The sequence below is a fragment of the Zootoca vivipara genome, chromosome 2, assembly GCF_965207765.1.
Source record: "Zootoca vivipara chromosome 2, rZooViv2.hap1.1, whole genome shotgun sequence".
Taxonomy (NCBI): domain Eukaryota; kingdom Metazoa; phylum Chordata; class Lepidosauria; order Squamata; family Lacertidae; genus Zootoca; species Zootoca vivipara.
The window spans coordinates 7,391,156-7,403,789 of record NC_142584.1 but is presented as its reverse complement, the minus strand read 5'-3'; the positions used below and the strand labels follow the sequence as shown (position 1 = coordinate 7,403,789).

Genomic DNA, 12,634 nt, shown 5'->3' with positions numbered 1-12,634 from the left:
TATAAGAGCGGAATGCCACCTCTGCACCATTCAGCTGTCTTTGGGAATTGTCATGGAGCACACGGATTATAGCACAATCTCTTGATCATTCAGTCTGCACTCTTGTATTTTCTTATATCATGGCACTGCTGCTTTCTACAAAATGTATTTTTTTAAATGAAAAGCAGTATCTGGGGTTGGGGAAAATAAGTGAACAAGCAAAAGTAGGGCTAGTGTGGCAATACGAGCAGTAAATCTTTTCAGATTGATGCTTTTCAGCTTATGTTTTATTTGACAGGTACTGATCCATCCAACATCGTTGTCCCGTTAACGGAAAATTTACATTAGGTTGTCAAGCAAGCTTGTGCACCAAGCGTATGACCCGGCAGAATCTAGGGTGTGCCGTGCCAAACACAAGAAAATGTAGACAAAGTACAAAAACCAGATAATGGTATGAAAAGGTACCCCAAAACTATGAGGAAGAGGATCACATTTGCTTAACAGCACAAGTAAGTAACATTCATGAAAGCGTTTTAAAGGGAACATACACACCATGCAATCTAAACACGCACACCTCCCCAACATTCAGAAAAATGCTGGAAGCAGTAAGATGATCTATTTGGCTATGCAAAAGCCACAGTCATTAGTGGTGATAAAGGACATGTATAAGACTATAAAACTTTCTCAACAGCTAATATGCATGCACAGCTCTCTTCTAAAAGAAAAAATGGAGGTGGGGAGAGGATGGGGGTATAATCTAGTTGATGCTGGTTCTTCTCTTTGGTCTTTGCCAAGTGTGCCATCCCACAATTTGAGTGCACCAGTGGAAGTGGAGGTAAGAGGGTTAAGAAAGCAAAGTGGAAAAGGTTAACTCAGATACAAGAAGGGTAAAATCAGGCTTGGCTGCAAACACATATTGAGAACACTGTGTGTGGCTTTGATCAGTAGGCATGGGCTTATGCTAATTTTTTTCTGGACAGTCATTCTGCTTTAGTTTAATACACTCACATGCATTTTAATAAGTGGTCAAACCCTCACAAAAGAACGACTCGCTCTGTGCAGAGTAAGAACTTTGCAGGGAAGCTAAAGGATTTGGCTGGTGTCTGCAAGGTTAGTGGTGCAATTCTAAGCACGCTTATTTAGAAGGAAGTCCCAATTTGTCTAACAAGCCTTATTGTAATCATGATCATTTGGAAGTAAGTCCCATTGAATAGATCATGACTTGCACTTGGGTAATCATGCTTAGGATCAATAATGCAAATTTTGCCCTTGCTTTTTACCAGTTCATCACTCTGGATGCCAACGTGAGAACTCTAAACGTTGTGGCTGTTATTTCTTCAAGGGAAATGCCCAGAGACCATTTTATATAGCTGGACCATCATGGTCAATGACTCTTTGACCCAAATTCTAGAGATCCACATGGTGTTTAGATAACTAGACTCAAGGAAGAAGAAAAAACAATGTTCTTTCATTAAATTTGTCAGGATGCACAAGATGGTGGGTGGTATGTGATGGTTTCCACTGATCAATAGGTGGATCTTAAATCTCATTGGGAGAATCTTTCAGAGCAATGGGCACTTCTCTTACAGCCTGAGCTAAAGATTTAAGCTCCACGGGTGGCCCATCACAGATGACCATACCTCTCCCAGGGGAGAAATTCATTGTGCATGGACAACATGAAGATGAGTGCACATTTGAGCCAGAAGAAAACACCAGTGGACGTAGCTAGCTATAGCCTGCTCCTTTCGCTGTCGGTGTGGCCTATACTTTCTCCATCACACTCCGAGGCAGGGTCTGTGGGGAGTGGAGCTCCATTGATTGCCTCCTGCGAACATCACGCTCCTCCCAGTCTTCTTCCGGCTCGTAGCCTTTGAAGATTGCTAGCCTCTCCGAGAGGGTCTTTGCATGGGGGAAGAGAGCGTAGTGGTAGAGCAAGGAAGCCACCACCGCTCCAGCCATTGGACCCAGCCAGAAGACCTGAGGGAGGAAAGGAGAGAATGAGAGAGATACAAGGTTGATGGTTGACCAGGATGAACATTCTTGGATAAATTCTGGTACCAAACCATTTATAGAGGGTAGCATCGCATCTCAGACTTTTGGCTAAGATTAAGTGACCCAGGTGGCGCTGTGGGCTAAACCACTGAGCCTAGGGCTTGCTGATCAGAAGGTTGGCGGTTCGAATCCCTGTGACGGGGTGAGCTCCCGTTGCTTGGTCCCAGCTCCTGCCAACCTAGCAGTTCGAAAGCACGCCAAAGTGCAAGTAGATAAATAGGAACCGCTACAGCGGGAAGGTAAACGGCGTTTCCATGTGCTGCTCTGGTTTGCCAGAAGCGGCTTTGTCATGCTGGCCACATGACCTGGAAGCTATACGCCGGCTCCCTCGGCCAATAATGCGAGATGAGCGCGCAACCCCAGAGTCGGTCACGACTGGACCTAATGGTCAGGGGTCCCTTTACCTTTACCTTTACCTTAAGTGTAGTATAGAAGACAGCTCCTCCTCCATTAGACCTCACAATTCAAGGTTTCCCACAATAGGGCATTAGAGCCCCCCCCAATATATTGCAATTTATGTAATTAGGGGGAAAAGAGGTATGGGTGCATTGGTGCAGTTGGAAAACTCAAGATTACCAAATAGCTTTTGGCCAAATATTTAGTTGGCCATTCCACTTTCATGTGCAGTTCTTCACGTCTGCAGCTCCTGGTCACACGCAGCTTCCCCCTCCACTCCTTTACTGTCCCAGTTGTCCTGCTCTTTTCAGATTCCTCCCTCTGGCTTTCTCCTTGCTGTTCTGGACCACTTCCTCTTCCAAACCCCCATCTGCATTTTACTAACTCTTTCCACCCCCAACTTCTGTTCAGCTCATGTCCTCTCTTTTGCTCGGTGATTGAACCTGGTACTTTCTGCATGCAAAAGTTGTGCTCTATCTCCAAGTTACAGTTCTTCCCCTAAGAAATGAAGAATCAAATAACAGATCAAAGGCAATGGACCTCTATTGTTCCATATCCAACTATTTGCCACTGCTTAGCAGTTGATGCTAAGCAGTTATAGCTGTTGTTACTGAGCTATAATTACGTTTTGGTCTGTGACCGTTTAATAAAATTTGATTTGCTATAATTACTGCCTCATTTTATCTCTCCTCCCTGCCCTGCTCTCAAGAATCCAAGCAGTTCGGTGAATGGCAGCCCTCTTTGTTACAACAGGGCAGCTCAGGGATGCTTCATAACTACTATAATAATAATACTAATAAAGCCTTATCACATGTGTTTTTGGTTTGGCCCAATATGTGGGAAGTTAAAAAATCAATGGATATCTGCCAAACTTGCTAATAGCTTTTACTTCCTTCATTCTTTCACCTCATTGAACATAAATGTTAAGTTGTCTCCATATTTTAAAAAATAGATGAAAGAAAGATCCAATGGAAAACTACCCTAAAGCTGGCTAAAACCAGAATCTGAAGAACTCATTCCAGTGTTAACTAGAACCAGAATGGGGTTTATAATCTACTGCTGAGTCACAAAGAACAAGTCACTTAAACCTTTACTGGCTTCAAACCAGCTCAACCAATGGAAGACAATCTTACTTGGCTACAAGTGATCACCAAAGAAAAACTTGCCTATGGTTCTTGTTGCCAATCACTACGTCTTTCTTTCAACTGGCAGCTCTTGTATCCACATAATAGTCTTCCTTTGCCAACAGGCTTTCTGATCCCTGAAAAGTCAGGAAATCCACATGGCCCATAAGCATCTCATCTTGACCAAGCCATGGTTTGGTCTTGAATATGCGTCAATGGTCCGGTTTTTTTTACCAGGGATGGTTCAAATTACTGGTACATGTCCCTGTGAAAACACTGGCCCTGTTTTGGTTGCTGTTTTGCATTTTGGGGATTCCTTTGTTTAAAAGTGTTGTTTTGAATTGCTAGGCTTGATGTTTTCCAGCAAGCCTCTTTCAGCCTGTTCCTTTAGGTCCCCCAAAAGCTGTATCTCTCAGAATAGGAGGGGATGCATCTTGTCTGCTGTGAACATGCATGAATGCAAGGCTGGCTCCAGGTATGAACCCCCCCACTCCCTCCACCTTCTCCTCACACTCATAGTTATTTCTACTAGCCATAGGTATGCTATAGGCAGCAGGGACACATGTGCTGGGGTGCAGCAACAGAATTGCCCTTCCAACACCAGCATTATACTTATCTCAATGGGGATGGACAGAGTTGTGGGCAGGTTGGGGCCATGCGGGTACAGTGGCAGGACCCCCTCCACCCACCTGACCCTCTCACTGGTGCACTCATTTGGTCCTGACCTTGCTGGTCGCTGTCCCAGCTCAGCCCCATCCAGGTAAAAAGCAGTGATGTTTACCCCCATCCAGGTAAACAGCAGTGATCAGGGGGATAGCTCTGAGGTTCTGCTCCACTACCACTACTGGGCACAATCCATTAGGAGTCTTACCCAGTGGCTGTCAAATTCACCCACAATCACAGCAGGACCAAAAGATCTAGCAGGGTTCATGGAGCAGCCAGTGTAGTAGATCTAGGGGAAAAAAAAGAGAAGCATTTATTGCTATGGATATTAGTGTTGGAGTCAAAACATTACCTTTATATGGCTAGTGACTTGCTGAGTTAAAGAGGGAAATAAATGATGCCAAAAATATTGAGACTTTTCTTGTGGAAACATCAAGGGTCATTATATTTCATCATTTTCCCAAGACCCCCAAGTATCATCTGGTCATCAGGCCTTTCTCATAGTTATTGGACATCTGATGGCAGCCATCGGCAGGAGAACAGGGCCTAGGGCATGCCTGAGGGCCTCAGATAAGTGCATTATTTCTGTCTCACCAAATGCTTCTTACTACAGAGCCATGTGGGCTGTAAATGGTACAGGGGGACTGCGGAAAATGCTTATTCATCTCACAGTGCTTCCTCAATGCTGTGAGTATATGGGACTGTTTCTATGGGTCTTTCCCAGAGAATCAGTGCAACTCTTGTGTGTGACTTTTAAAGGTCACCTGATAAGGGAAACATTTTCTGAAAGAGCTTCCCATACTGAATGGTTTAAGGTAAAGGTAAAGGGACCCCTGACCATTAGGTCCAGTCGTGACCGACTCTGGGGTTGCGCGCTCATCTCGCATTATTGGCCGAGGGAGCCGGCGTATAGCTTCCAGGTCATGTGGCCAGCATGACAAAGCCGCTTCTGGCAAACCAGAGCAGCACATGGAAACGCCGTTTACCTTCCCGCGGTAGCGGTTCCTATTTATCTACTTGCACTTTGGCGTGCTTTCGAACTGCTAGGTTGGCAGGAGCTGGGACCAAGCAACGGGAGCTCACCCCGTCACAGGGATTCGAACCGCCGACCTTCTGATCAGCAAGCCCTAGGCTCAGTGGTTTACCCACAGCGCCACCTGGGTCCCACTGAATGGTTTAGTTCATGTAAAATATGCAGGGATGTGTGGTATGCAAAATGAACCACAGATAGAGAAGGAAAGCCATTGATTTAAGGTTGTTGAAATGTTAATTAGAAAATTATACACACACACACACACACACACACACACACACACACATAAAGATGATGTCATCTTGATCGAGATGTGATCTCTGATTGGTTGGGATGTGTGTAACGGATTAGCCCTGGTATGGAAGATTCATTACACCCTGGATTGGACCCCTTCGTCTCATAATTTGTTGACAGCGCCGGAGTTTCGTTGCAATGTGCAATGTGATTAATTCAAGGAGGTGGAAGCAGCAAAGGGGTGGGGGAAGAAAATGGCACTGAAGTTTCAGCAGCCCAGAGGAAACAGCAGTGTTGAACAGGATTTGTTTTTAAAGAGATGTATATTTGAACATTTGAAGTGGGTGTCAGGAGAAATTTCCACCCAACCAAAACAGTTTGATTAGAATGAAAAAGTGAAACTGTTGCATATTTGGTGCAGTCCCCAACACCAACCATTCCTCCTGACAGGGCAGTCTTGAGCAGGTTGGGCGCCCTGGCGCTGAGGCACGGAGATCGCTCCAGCGCCCCTGCCCTCGCAGTGCGCAGCACGGCTTCCGCACGGCTTTGCCGCGCAGTGCCCCGCCTGCCGGCCCGGCACCCTGGCGCCCTGGGCCACCGGGACTCTACCTAGAGCTGGCCCTGCCTCCTGATCTCCCAGCCCTGGGAAGGTAAGATAGGTGTATTGCACCCTCTTAAACACAGGGGACACATGCCCTGCTGTCAGTATTTTCATCCATTCATACTCAGCAGTTGTCAACAAATGCTCTTGAAATACACACCCCAAGCAGGTGACCCAGGACAACAGAGAAACCAATGGACAAGGCTGGGGATCCCAGGTTATCACTCCTGCGGTCATCAGTTGAGGCAAAAATGCACAGGACCAACTGGAAGGTGAGGAACAGTTCCATGGTGACCGCCTGACCTGATGTTGTATTATTGTGTACCTGAAAAAAATAGAAGAAAATTAAGGACTTCCTTGAAGATTCTTGCCATTGTATCACACACTGAAGGAGAAGATGGCATAAATACTAGCATTTGGCTGTGTGACAGTTAAGGGCAGTTATGAGTGTGAGCAATGCCACTAATTATGTGATATATAATTTAGCAAATAGTGATAAATATGTGTGCGTGTGTGCGTGCGTACACACACACACACACACACACATGTACTTGGGTGAACCTTTGTTTCCACTTTGGCACAAGGTCTTTGCAATAGTTGTCTGTTGACAACCTTGAATGAACACAAAGATAACATCTCTATTATTTGCCTCTTTTGCAACTACAATGGCATTTTGATTTGCCTTAATCTTATGTAAGTTGTGGGCAGGTGGGGAAGAGAATGATTTGCAATGCCACTGGCATTCTGGCAACAGCAAAGATTTTCATCTGTGACGCACTTGCCCTGCTGGACACAATAAATATAAACATACTTCACTATTGAAATTTTGAATACATGACTGCACAGATTCCTGATATGCTTATGCCTAGCTTGCAAAGCAGGCACAGCTAAAGCTCAGACCTGCCTAACTGTATTATATTGAAGAGATGCTGTGGCTTGACTAGTAGTAGACAACCTCTCTATTCTTGGGCAGTCCAAATCAAGGAGCAAAAATGGGATATTTATTGAGCCTCTGGTGCACCACCCCCACCATACATGACTGGTTGACTGCATTCATCTTGGTAGATTGCAAATTGTGTTTAGGGGTGGTTCTTTCCACATGATTGTTCTGGGTGTGGCTCACAGGAGCACTCCTGCAAGCTAGCATTCCACACTGAGGTCACTCTAAAACTACACCATTTGTGTAATTTATTATTTTGCCGCAAAGGAAGTGGGATGGGGGTGAGGAGGAGCTCCCTATCCCAAACATATGAGATCTCTCACTCATTGCCCAAGCTTCTCTTTGAAGCATAGAGTCTTGCTTTACATAGAAATAATGAAACATCTTACATTAATGTCAAAGTGCAGAATCTGATGCTCCAAAGACAACATTTGCATTTCTGTAGCGCACTCTGGGAATCATGGAAAACACACAACAGCCCTACAGAAGATGTATGGCGGGGTGTCCAAACTTTTTTCAAAGAGGGCCAGATTTGATGAAGTGAACATGCATGAGGGCTGCCCAAAATTGTTGACCTTTTCTTAAAGATTGAAGTTGTTGACCTTTTTTTAGCACCCCGAGAAGGAACTTCCTGTGGGGGCCAAATTAGGCCCTGGGCCGGACTTTGGACATGCCTGATGTATGGCAATTCATGCTGTCAAAGAAATTGTTTTCCTCCTTGTCCAGCGAGCGCTGGTGTCTGATGCGACTCAGTCAGTAGCTCATTAGGGAAGTAAACTGAGTGATAAGAATCAGAACTGAGTCCATGGAGAGAAGGGAAAGGATCCCAGAGCATTGCATCATCCAAGATCAAGAGCATTCTGTTGTGGTAATCTTGTGAATGTTCCACCACATATGACAACTTGTCACTTCTGGAAGAATTCCCAAAGTTTCATGCCTTTCCAACCTAGCTATTTAATTAATATGGTTCCCAATGAGAACATTGAGTTCAGAAGATACTGGTGGGTACTAGATTTATTATACCTAATACTATTATGTCTGGAGCAGTCATCCTTATTCACACTACCTCAGCTTCCCGCTCCCCTAATTTGTTTCCTGGAGAATTCATGCCCCCCCCCCCGAGTAGCCAATGTGGAGCCCTCCAGATTTTGGTGGACTACAACTCCCATCATCCTCGATCATCAACTGTACTGGCTAGGGTTGATGGGAGATGTAATCCCAAACGTTTGGAGAGTACCACATTTCCATATACAGTGGAACCTCGGTTTACGAACACCTCGGTTTACGAATTTTCGGTTTACGAACGCCGCGGACCCATCTGGAATGGATTAATTCACTTTCCATTACTTTCAATGGGAAAGTCCGCTTCAGTTTATGAACACTTCAGTTTATGAGCAGACTTCCGGAACCAATTACACCCATGCTTCGGGTTAAGTACGCTTCAGGTTGAGTACTCTGCGGACCCGTCTGGAACGGATTAATCCACTTTCCATTACTTTCAATGGGAAAGTTTGCTTCAGTTTATGAACGCTTCAGTTTAAGTACTCCGCGGCCCGTCTGGAACAGATTAATCCACTTTCCATTACTTTCAATGGGAAAGTTCGCTTCAGTTTATGAACAGACTTTCGGAACCAATTGTGTTCATAAACCGAGGTACCACTGTATCTTCTACCTTTGTGCTAAAGCTCTACAAAGTGCAGTTTGACCAAAAGGGAACTCTCAACAAAAGCATGCTATTTGTTCTAGAAGAACAAACAACTAAACTTTAATAAGCTACCTCTCACAATAGTATCATGAACTATCTCCTGACTAATGCCAAAAAACTATAACACTGAGAGTCATAATCATTCTCAAAGAATGCTCATTATGACATCTGGATGGGTGTGCATTTAGCAGCTCTAGAACCTAACTAAATATAATTATAATTATGTAAGTGTCCTGATTCTATTTTATGACTGGGTTGAGTAAAAATCAGTATGTTAATAATTATTAGGGCTGGGAACAGAAAACAACATTTAGCTCAAAAGGTCTGCTTACAGGCTCAAATGAACATCATGCTTGGCCTCAGAGTGGTCTCACCTCATTGCCTGAAATCTCAGGCAATTTGTTGACTAAGTGGAAGTCAACAAATGCATCACAAAATCATTTTTGGTACCGTGTTTCTCCAAAAATATGACACCGTCTTATATTTATTTTTCCTCAAAAAAACCCCCACGGTGGCTTATTTTCAGGGGATGTCTTTTTTATATTAAGTATGGTACAGTTTAACCTACAAGGTTAAACTGCCTATCACTATGGCTTATTTTCAGGGTATGGCTTATTTTCGGAGAAACACGGTAGTAGCATTGAATTTGCTGGCAGAATGGATGGAACCTGCAATTTTCAGACAAGGAGATGCAGGGAGGGTGATTGTGTTAGGCAACTCTAAAGTTTTGGACATTTTTCAAAAGAAGATGATTTCACACTGTGAGCAATTTGCACATGACATGCAACATTCAGATGGCCCCTAGGTTAGTACTCTGCAAAATATAACAAGGATAAGTTGGATTGTTAAACTTTTCAAAAACATTTGAATGCATATATGGTTTAATCAAATTAGTTCAGATTAAATAGAAATTTTCTCTCTCCAAAGCTGGGGAACTCCCCAGTTTAGGGCCCCTCTAGACAACCTTTTTATTGCACATTCATCATTATTTGTGCTCATGATGCTATTAGAGCAGTCATACACAGCCACCCTTCAATATTGTTTGTGCCTGTAACTTCCCATTGAAATCCCCTATCTTTTCATAACACAAACACTCTGGTCCCCCACCCCCCCCACGCTGTTACTGTGCTATCAATCCTCTGGGCAGCAATAATGCGGTTCCATTGGGAAGCATCACAGATGAACTAACAAAGCAGAGTAAATCCACACACTATTATTGTGTCAAGAACATGTTGCAGAACACACCCCAAATGAACATTAGCCTGGAGAAGCCCTTTATCTGAGCCAAAACAAACTGATTCAAACCCATCATATGCCGAGTCAAGGATGCAACAAGGTCAATTCCTTTCCTCAACCTGTGAGTCTCCAACCTCATCCCATGCTTCAATAGTCCACCAGCTTTCAGCTTCCAAGCTCCTTCCTATGTGCTTTCTCACCTGTTCAGTTTGCTGCTACTCTTCCCCCTTTCCCTGTTAGTAAGGCTACTGAAAAAGCTAGTTTTTTCCTTTATTTTTGTTCTTTCTTTTACTGGCGACAACACACAACAGGTAAAAGTGCCCGTTACCCTGTAGTTTTAAGTTGTTTGTGACAATCTAGCTTCTTTTAATTTGCACTGACAATTGATAGTTCCATCTGAGTCTTTTTAAACCCAGAACGATAGCCTTACCCAGTGTTTCCCAAGCTTGGGTCGCCAGAGGTTTTTGGACTACATCTCCCATCATCCTTAGCTAGTAAGGCCAGTGGTCAAGGATGATGAGAATTGTAGTCAAGATACAGCTGGAGACCCAAGTTTGGGAAGCACTGGCCTAACCTATGCAGGTGTATAATCAAACTAAATTGGGAGCCCCCTCCCCTGCAAAAAAATTTTTTTTCTTATAACAGCCTACAACAAAGTCTGGCTGTCACTGCTATAGATCAGAACAGGAGTCTTGTGCAATGTATCTTCCACAATCCTGGATTGTACTGAAGGATGTCAGTAGTGGGCCAGTTTGGTAACGTAAGGTATTGGACAGGTCTAGGACACACAAGACTTGGGCTCAAATCCCCACCCAGCCATGAAGCACACTGGGTGACCTTAGGCCAGTCACCATCTCTCAGACTAAGTTACTTCACAAGGATGTTGCAAAGCTAACATGGAAAGGGGGGGGGACCATCTAGGTCAGGCACAGGCAAACGCAGCCCTGCAGATGTTTTGGGACTACAATTCCCATCATCCCTAGATAATAGGACCAGTGGTCAGGGATGATGGGAGTTGTAGTCCCCAAACATCTGGAGGGCTGGAGTTTGCCTATGCCTGATCTAGGTAGCCCCAAGCTCCTTGGAGGAAAGGCAGGAATAGAGACTAGAGAGAAACCGGGGTCCGTGATTTCTTTTTAGCAAAAGGTTCCTTGAACATCCTAGTATGGACACACCCTGCTGTAATCATCCCTCCCTCCCACTTTTGCAGGTACTGGAATCCTTACCCTGTTGATGGACAAGTTCCCTCGGATGTGAGGTGGTGTGATTTGATGCAGGAGGGCTGCCCCTGTCACAGCTCCCAGGATCTGCGCTGCCACGTAGAAGATGGCCCTCAGGAAGGAGACCTGGGAGCCTACTAGGCATGCGACAGTCACAGCAGGGTTAATATGGGCACCACTGACATGGCCCACAGCCTGTACCAAGGTCGCTATAGCCAAGCCAAAAGCCAGCGAGATCTGGAGAACATTGGGTGGGGACGCAGGCCAGTTGAGTGCAGCCCCTAGCCCAAAGAAGATGAAGAGCAGCGTAGCTAGAAATTCAGCAAGGACAGCTCGAGAGAAGGCCACGGAGCGGAGTTCCCACATCATGGATGACCTGAAGACAGAAGAGGCTGAGACCAGTAGCTTCAACTCTCTGGCTTAGTGGTGGGTGCTGTGTATTCTGGATGGATGAGGTCTATGTGTGTGCAGGTCTATGTGTGTGCATATATATCTGCCTGCAGAACAGCAAGAGATCTCTAAGTGGAGGTGGAGTTTGGAAGCTTAATGCTTTTCCATGCTTGTTCCACCTGAGGAGGTTTCAGACCCTGCCTTCTTCCCTGGGAAATTAACATTTGCCAACCTAATACCTTTTTTTTTTTTTTTACCTTGAGACCGGCAGTCCACCCGACAGTCACAGGCTAAGTTGCAATATTTCCTTCCACACATCCACAGTTTTCTTCACCTCTGCCCTTTCCTTCTTCAGGCCCTGGCACCAAGGCACCCTGGCATGTTCCAGGCATTGCATTGTGGGAAATTTTAAATCAGCAGTGGGGAAGCTTTTTCAGCCTAGGCAACCTTTTGAGGGCCACATACCAGGGTTGGGCAGGGCAGAGGCAAAGGGGGGGAATCAAATGCAAACAATACCTGTGTTGTTGTTGTTGTTTAGTCATTTAGTCGTGTCCGACTCTTCGTGACCCCATGGACCATAGCACGCCAGGCACTCCTGTCTTCCACTGCCTCCCGCAGTTTGGTCAAACTCATGTTCGTAGCTTCGAGAACACTGTCCAACCATCTCGTCCTCTGTCGTCCCCTCCTCCTAGTGCCCTCCATCTTTCCCAACATCAGGATCTTTTCCAGGGAGTCTTCTCTTCTCATGAGGTGGCCAAAGTATTGGAGCCTCAGCTTCACGATCTGTCCTTCCAGTGAGCGCTCAGGGCTGATTTCCTTCAGAATGGATAGGTTTGATCTTCTTGGAGTCCATGGGACTCTCAAGAGTCTCCTCCAGCACCATAATTCAAAAGCATCAATTCTTCGGTGATTAGCCTTCTTTATGGTCCAGCTCTCACTTCCATACATCACTACTGGGAAACCATAGCTTTAACTATACGGACCTTTGTCGGCAAGGTAATGTCTCTGCTTTTTAAGATGCTGTCTAGGTTTGTCATTGCTTTTCTCCCAAGAAGCACGCA

At 45.1% G+C, this 12,634-nt stretch overlaps 1 protein-coding gene across 1 annotated transcript; it reads right to left on the bottom strand.

Moving 5' to 3' along the window:
• Positions 1–248: 248 nt before the first annotated feature.
• LOC118078183 (aquaporin-2-like) lies at positions 249–11,697 on the bottom strand. Its single transcript, XM_035101920.3, has 4 exons — positions 11,190–11,697; positions 6,243–6,407; positions 4,423–4,503; positions 249–1,956 (listed from the first exon to the last, which is right to left on the bottom strand). The coding sequence occupies exons 1-4, from the start codon at positions 11,550–11,552 to the stop codon at positions 1,741–1,743; spliced, it is 825 nt and encodes a 274-aa protein (XP_034957811.1). The 5' UTR covers positions 11,553–11,697; the 3' UTR covers positions 249–1,740.
• Positions 11,698–12,634: the final 937 nt, after the last annotated feature.

Excerpts from the sequence above, each read along its gene's own strand:
- LOC118078183 (XM_035101920.3), bottom strand. The coding sequence starts at position 11,552 with ATGATGTGGGAACTCCGCTCCGTGGCCTTCTCTCGAGCTGTCCTTGCT. Across the intron at positions 6,408-11,189 it reads GGAACTTGTCCATCAACAGG|GTACACAATAATACAACATC; the intron begins GTAAGGATTCCA and ends TATTTTTTTCAG. Across the intron at positions 4,504-6,242 it reads TCCTGGGTCACCTGCTTGGG|ATCTACTACACTGGCTGCTC; the intron begins GTGTGTATTTCA and ends TTTTTCCCCTAG.